This window comes from Homalodisca vitripennis, chromosome 2, assembly GCF_021130785.1.
Source record: "Homalodisca vitripennis isolate AUS2020 chromosome 2, UT_GWSS_2.1, whole genome shotgun sequence".
Taxonomy (NCBI): domain Eukaryota; kingdom Metazoa; phylum Arthropoda; class Insecta; order Hemiptera; family Cicadellidae; genus Homalodisca; species Homalodisca vitripennis.
This window is the reverse complement of record NC_060208.1, coordinates 39,326,707-39,335,351: the sequence shown is the minus strand read 5'-3', so window position 1 is coordinate 39,335,351 and position 8,645 is coordinate 39,326,707. Positions and strand designations below refer to the sequence as shown.

The window sequence follows — 8,645 nt, the reverse complement described above, 5'->3', positions numbered from 1 at the left end:
TTATCTGATTGCATTATCATTATCCCTAAAAATTACCTCGGTAATTCTGAAAAGAGTGTTATCAGAACAAAAGCTAACAATATTTTGTTGATATGTATGAATGTACCACTTACCTGACAACAGGTACGATAGAAGTCTAATACATGGATTTTCAACTGTAAGATATGTGACGAAAGCCAAGGCGAAGCTGATTATCAGGTCACCGCACACATTGTATAGCTAAATAAAAATTACAGGTTAACAAACATGAATACCCGTTTAGTTTTTTTGAACAAAATCACGGTTTAAAATTTCAAGATGGGTATGTTTTGGATTAACAGCTACATCATATCTATACTTACCTTACATCTTTAGCACAGTACCTTTTTAATAATGTTTAATTGATTCCTATATCCATGTTCAATAATCCTTTTTCAAATATGTTTTAATAATATATTAGTTTTAATAATATATATATATATATACATATATATATATATATATATATATATATATATAAGATATACATATATATATATGTATATCTTGACTATTATGTCAGATTTAAGATTTATGATTTTCTTGTCGTGGTTCTAGAACTGTACAGATTTTAAATGTTTATCTTCACAAACTTACAAGGTTTTGGGTTTTTTTCTACTTTGCTATTAGGATTTATTATGAAAACGTGGGCTCAAACCGTGGTGAATGACTTTGTACCTTAGAGGGTTTAAAGAACTATAAAAAATGTAATTAACAAACCAATTCGGTGAGGCTGAATATCATGGGATCCTGGATGCTCAAGGATTGCTTAAAGATGGCGACGAAGTGGAGCAGGAACACGCCGTACGTAAGTTTGCCAAGAGGGCGGAATCCTGGCCACGATAGAAATTGATTTAGCAGCCCTGTAAAATCGCCAATAAATTTAAATTCATTTTACAATTACCTATATATTTTCCTGTTATTATAAATTTAAAAATAAATACTTAGAAAAATTTTAATTTATACTTATTAACACTGTCGACTTTATTTTTAACTTTGAATGTATATAACCTGAACATTGTGTAAAAGAGTAAAACAGGAGATAAATATTACTAGAGTTGATGTTAAAATAATCACATTTTACTCCAATAACACTCTTTACAAAATTTATTTGGTAGATCACGTGACATCACCGTTCTTCCTTAAACGTGATTGTCAACAGTCTACGGCTCTTATGGTTGTCTGAAAGAAACCAAACAGCCATAATGAATTCCTCAATCTACCAGGATTTCACAAATGAGGATAACCACATTCCGCCTAAAATTACCCTGAAGTTCAATTGTGATGTTTGTAACATCACGTTTCAATACGAGAAACTATACTAGTACAATAAAAACATGTTATAGCCACCTGCAAATAGTTCATCGCGCAAAAACGTATTAAACATACTTATAGCCATATCTAATACACAAAATATCGGAAGGTAAGCGTCATTATTGATTGAATTGATCTTATGGTACAATATTTTTAGATGTGCGAAAAAACTAAGGTCAATAGGCTATAATGCACAGCTTCTATAATACTAATACGAGTTTTCCCGTAATAGACATCTTAATTTAAATATGTAAATAATTCATTTGCTTCATTTCAACCAAGAGATAATAATTAAGATTAGTAAAGAGTGTTTTGCGTAATGTTTAGTTACACAAAAGATACCCTTGCTCTTATTCAAGTCCTCTTAATCCTACTACTTAAACTTTCCCACCTGAGACTAAAGTTTATCCAAAGAGTTTAACCAACTTTGTTTGACTTTTAAATTTATTTAAAATATTACCGGTTACAAATTTAATTTAATACAGATGGTTTTCTGTCACGACAAAAAAAACGGATTACTTCTAAACAAAAAGATTCTATTTTATTTTATTTTCAATCGCAACAGAATGAAACCCTGACTTAGTTTAGTTAGCTTAGTTTGTTAAGAATTCTTCTTAAGTTTTAATGGTTTGGCCTATTAAAAGTTTAAATGTTATTCTCAACTAAGTTATAAGCTGTTAGGATACACTTCCTGCCTTTAAAACTTCTGCCTATGAAGTTCACCAATAACAATTAAACTCTACTGACTCGAATACCATTAAATTTTAACACATATACATATATATATATATATATATATATATATATATATATATATATATATATACAAATATTGTTATACATATACATATATATATATATATATACATATATACAAGAAAAATTCACCTTATATTATTCTTATTAATATGTACTTACTTATTTAAAACTTTCAAGTGTAAACAGAAAAATATAAAAAGTATTTTATACACTAAGAACTTTTTAACGTAGCCTACTATAAAAAACATAGCTTATTATTTCCGTTTATGTTCAGTATAATATATCTCAAATTGTAATGATTTCATATTCAACAAGAACAACAGTATTACCCTACCACGTGCCAAAACTAATATGACTTACCGCCATAACCCAGGAAGGAGGCGAATATGATCCAAGATAGACCAGCGCAAAATACGGGTCTCTGGAAGCCCTGGTATAAAGGATCCATCCACGGAGAGAATTTGTGGTTAGGATTGCTGACAATAACGGTGGCAACGACGAACACCGACAGGGACACTACCGAAGACACCCAGCCCAGACACCAAAACTTCTGAAACAGGAATAAGTCTGAATTAATGAATAGTCACCATTTTAGTTTTTGTATTTTTATGGTATTTAATTCCAGATTGTACTATAAGTATTAGTATAAAATAGAAAACTATTGTGTTCTCGATAAAGAAGATCACCTACGCGTGATAAGTTGAATATAATAAAAAAGTACAACTTAAAGAGAAATATTTTGCACTTACTTTTCTGCAAATAAAATAATTTTATAGCACAGTTCTGGAAAACACATTTTTTATATTACTGGACTTATAACAGATTTTTTTTATTTGTTTACATAAACAAGTCTATGAATTGAATGTTTTTCGCTACCATACAACGGTGATATGACTAGAACCAGTCCTACAATTCATGTGTTTTTAGTGTGGCAACCTTAAAAATTCTTATTACTTCAATAGAAGTAAGTGCAAAACACAGAGCTCTTTTTGATTTGTAAAATGAAAGGTATTACTCTGTTGAGTAGTATATAATATAAATTAAATCAAACGTGTAAGTGTTAAACTTTGTCTAAAAAATACCATTGTCAACAACGTGGAGGTAAATTATCTTTAGGAGCTTATATTTCCGTCTTCTGCTTTGCCTCGTTTATATAACACCTTAACGTACCGAAAACATACATTCTTGCACCGGGTTATGAAACTAATATGCATTTTATAATACTATACAAAAAAAACCTGTTAAAATACAACAAATTAGTCCATAAAGTGGAGGTATTCTTTAAACTTGAATCAGAGATTTGGAAAAATTTTCTGATTACTGTTAAAGTGTTTTCAGTTCGCTAAACCATAGCATTTTGTAACACGAATTGAAGGATTATATTCCTATTGACATTTTAATAAAAAAAATACGTATTGCCTATTGGGCGAAATATTGCTCAAAAACTGACGATATATAAGAGGTAGGATTCTAACAATTTTAAAAGTTGAAGGAATGCTTTACCGTAAATACAGTGAACATTGTGTTAATAATTAAATTTTACTGACTTTTATCAATTAAATTATCAAATTATCAAAGCATATTTTCTCATATAAAAAGTATCATTGTTTGCCGGTTAAATGCAGAGTGTACTGTTCAGCATGTTGAATATCACAAGATCAGTTCCGTTCCAAAATATTTAGCATAATTCCTTAATTCGGAAAAACTCTGACGTCTATGTTAGTTTTACGTTTAGATGATCATCGGCAACCATGTTACTGATCTTCTCCTTCTATACCTGGGAGATGACTTCAAAGATTTTGTACTTACTGGAAAGGTAGATTAAATCGCTAAGTGTTTTGCACAACCAAGCTTAAATTAAGTTAAATTCAAAGCATCTGGTTAAACAGAAAATAATAAGAGGAATAGAGGTAGAATATTAGAAAGGCACTTCAGGAAGATTAATATCTGATTTAGATACAATTTAGAACCTACGTTCTCATTAGTTTAAATTACAGATAACTTTTACCATTCGGTTATAGTGATTTAATTCAGTGTCAAATGTTGTGATATTAAAATAATAATGAAAGTCATAATTTCATATAAGTAAAAATTTTATTTAATTAAAGATATTTAATTATTTAATGAAATAGAAGCGATACACTTAAAATTACTGGAATTTTACATGAACTAATTGGACGTTTATTACTTGAACTTAATTTTACTTACCTTTGTGAAGACAAAACTATGTTTTTCATATTTGACATGGAAGAGGAAGTATCCCAATCCTAGGCCCATACAGAACGATGGTAACCTGTAGTGGAACCCGTAGTAGTTGAAGGGATCGTCAAACACCACGTTACGATCGTGTTGCCTAATGTGAAACCATAAAAGTAATGAATTATTCATACAGTAAATTTAGTAGTGCATAAGTACCTATGCAGCTTTCCAAATTTAGCAAATAAATTTTCTAAATCAAACAAAAAGTTTTGCCTAAAATTCCCGGATTGGAAACAACCGTCTTCATCATGTATAAAAAAGATTTTCAGCGTTAAAAACAAAAAAATGTATCACATATATACATTGTATGTTCCTACATAAAATAATAATATGATATACAAAAGGCCTGGGCAACAACTTTGTCCTCAGTGACTCGAGTGAGCACCAACCATTGCACCGTACAGAACATGAGCATTGAATAACCGCATCGGTAAAATGCAGCTTTAAAATACTACTTCACAATTAAATATATACTTTGTTATTTATGTTCATTATTACATGGGGACTTTTGCTAAGGAAGTCTCAATTTTAAAGACTGTTTTTCATCATCTTCGTTCGTGTTTGTAGTATATTAAGTGCAATCGCGAGTATTTTTTAATATTGCTGTATTTGCTTCTTCTTATAGCTAACGGTTCCCAGGTATATACATTTTAGAGCTATATACCTATATTTCGTCCTGTTTTTGTATGTTTTATTTTATCTAGTGTATCAAAATTAAAATGATTTGTGCTCACGCTAGTAACTATGTACGCTTAGTAAAATAAGTGATTCTGTACCTCTTTTTTTAAATTATTAGGCATTTTTAATATTGGGCTAATGCTCAGAATGCATACCATGCATAAATGCATAAATAGGTGACGATCTATTTCTGTACAGGTGACGATTGTATATTTCAAAAATCATGTTGTTCTCTACTATACTGATATGTTATTACCATATCTGTATTTAAAAGAGTATTAAATTCCATATAAATCTCAGATTCTTTCAGTTACAGGGCTGCAATTAAGCTAATAAGCAGACTGTAACAGTTAACTATTATGATATATTCGAGTTTAAGTTCATAACTATGAATTTTAAAATATTTGAACTTCTTTTTCGTAATATTTTTAATAAATAGACTAATAATTTTCATTAAACCCCCTAAAATAATAACATTTAAGAAAATAAAGTATTTTATGTCTGTGCTCGTTTAATAGTGCAATTCTCTGCCATAATAATCTATGTGTACTAATAAAACCTTGTACGTATTATTTATTTTTTAAGCTTTATTTAGAACAGTGATCAGAGTAGCTACTTACCAATATTTTAAAATAGTTCCAGATCCAATCTGTTTCATGTAAGCGTTGACTGTAGCAATCATAGCGGATATCAGGGAGGCTACACACAGTGACGACACAACCCATCCTGGGCCTTTTAATGAGGGGTAGCAGGAACAGAGGGGACATAAGGTAGAACTGGAAGTCACATGCCACGTAATAGCTCTGCCCGACACACTGGATAGTGAAAACAGTATTCAATAGTAGATTTATTGTGCAAATTTTATTCAATAATTTTGATTAATTAAACCACACTTAACACGGTATTCTGGTAAGAATTAATTAATTGTACATTTGATTGCTGAAGAACTCTAGAAATGCATACAACGATACCATAATACTTACAAATAACGATATCCCAATTTTTTAATACTATTATAATACATAATTTTCCATAATATATAATAATCTAGTGACATATATTAGTTTCTTTTTTGTAAGAACTCTGATAAGGATGCTGTTTTAAGAGCATACCCTGTTTTTCAGATATAACGTTACGTTGTACTTGTAAACAATATTTGGAATTCGTAAGCCCATATAATTAAAATGAGTTAGTTTCACATTGTTTTTACTAAACGAGTTGACCACATTTTCCTACACAAAAACAATTAGATTATTCGTAAATGGAGGAACATATTTTCAATAACCAGAAAAAATATTAGCGTAAAGTTTATTGTTATAGCCTAATTTTAATGTACAATTAGAGGACAGAAAACTTTAATACCTTCATTTTAAATATAAACATTTTGTATGAAAATTAATATTGAAAAATGTCATTATATCCATTAATGGCATTGTCTGAAAACGACCAGTGTTGTATTATTACTTACTAAGACAAATTAAAATGTTTAAAGAAATTGGGAAAGACTTCATTAACATTCCTTCGCAACCAACATCCACTAAATAATGTTTTTCATTGTGAAGCTCTCTCGCATTGGGTTTAGAATGCCTAAAAACTTAAATTATGATCCTACAACAATAAATATTTTAGTCAAAATTGATTTGAATACATATTTTTCGTGTTCAGATATACAGGCTAACGTATTTAGGAGCACTTTAAAGATAAACGTCTAGCCAATAAGTTGTCGGAGCTAGATGACTTAGACGTCAAGAAATAATTTGGAGTACCTACTATGTATGACATAAAAAAGATATTCTAGAATGAGTACTTGTATTTTAAACATGTAATACTTCTTATAGCATACAACCACCAGAGCAAATTAAAGTACACGATACTTGCAGATCTGGTGATTATTTTATTCCGAATATAAAAGTTTGGTAATATTCTACAGGTAATCTCTTACTTAATCATAGTATTTTAGTTGTTAGAAAAAAGAAATTTACGATACTAAACTATCAAACCTTCAGGAATTCAGATTATAATGTTATTGTCATCAATATTGTGCTTAACATACACTGTTCACATTTATACACATTCAATTGACTTTTTAACGAATTAAAAATTAGAAAAATCTATATTTATTGGGGATGGGAATTAATTTGAACCCTTGAGATACATAACAAAACCACGATTCTTCAGAAGTATCAAATAGAAAATAAAACCTACATTTTATATATGCCATATTAACTCAAAAAAATATGATTTTATCAATGAGAATGTTTAGAGCTATAACTACTTTAGTCACTTCAAATGCAACATGTTTTGAGTGATTTAATCAAAATTGGATCAATAATAACCACAGTAGAAAATAAAAAAATTTGTAAAGCCATGAATAAAAACAAGCAAAATCCAACTAGATCATATTGTAAGTAAATACTTTATAGTCTCGTTCTAATCATCTTCATAGTAAGAGAAGACGACAATATTTTGATTTTTCATGGTAAAATATATATATATATATATATATATATATATATATATATAATATATATATATATATATTTAAGTTCAGTAGAAATATTAAAATAATCTTAATAGCAATAATGAAGACGAGTAAAGTGTTTTTTATCTAAGAATAAAAGTACATAACATAAGTATAAACGGAATGTAATTTTTGTGTGTCTATACTGACTGTTAATAGAATATGGAAAGATAATTGAATTAGAAATGCATTATAAGACCCACATCTAAATTATAGAAAGCAATGTTCGTAATTCCTAATGAGTTAAAATTTAAAAGCACCTTACTCTTGTTTCTAGGTAGTTACTAATATGTAGAAGACCAGCCCACCATTTCTCGTTGCAATATTCCTCTTCTACAATAATCTCGTGCCAGAGTGGTCCTTGCCCTACGTGTACTAGGAGTGTTGAATAGTACAGCATCAACAGCATTAGCAAAGGAGTTAACCTACCCATAAAAAGAATATATAAGAAGACATAATAATTAAGTTGTGTTTGTTATATTTTAATATGCATAAAGAATATTAAAATAATTAATCATGTATACAATTTATTTTAAAGATAATAACATTATAATAATAATTAGTACTACAAAAATGGCCTATACGCATTTTTTGAAAGAACGTTTAAATGGATTTTATATATTATAATGTCTATCTGTAGAAAGTTTCATGTCATTATTCCCTAAGTATAACATATTCCATAAGTTTAGAAAAGCTTTTTAAAAACGGCTTCATAAGCTCTTCATTAGTAGAAACAATATTTACAAGTCATAAATCTCTGCTGCTTTAATGTTAAATGTGAGTTTAGTATTATAAAGACGTGATTTATTTCTGATGTGCAGTGAGTTGTTAATTAAATTTAGTTCCTTACTCTCGCATATGTTTAATTATTAATATATATGTATAGTCCTTAAAGATATTTTTATCTGTTTAAGTTGTCTGTGAACAATAAAACAATGTGAGAATTACGTACCTGATATACCGCTTTATGTAAAACGTGGCAACTTTGATTTGGAACTTTGATAAACTTCTCCTAAAGAAGCCGTAAGCCAAAGTAGCTCCCCCAATTAAGAAAAACCCATCGACCGACGAAGTATTTATTTCCAATACTACAGAA

General features: G+C 29.1%; 1 protein-coding gene across 1 annotated transcript; it reads right to left on the bottom strand.

Moving 5' to 3' along the window:
• Positions 1–729: 729 nt before the first annotated feature.
• Positions 730–8,645, bottom strand: LOC124355593 (O-acyltransferase like protein-like). The gene is made up of 6 exons (XM_046806755.1): positions 8,502–8,645; positions 7,815–7,974; positions 5,649–5,843; positions 4,300–4,444; positions 2,452–2,641; positions 730–881 (listed from the first exon to the last, which is right to left on the bottom strand). The coding sequence occupies exons 3-6, from the start codon at positions 5,708–5,710 to the stop codon at positions 730–732; spliced, it is 549 nt and encodes a 182-aa protein (XP_046662711.1). The 5' UTR covers positions 5,711–5,843; positions 7,815–7,974; positions 8,502–8,645.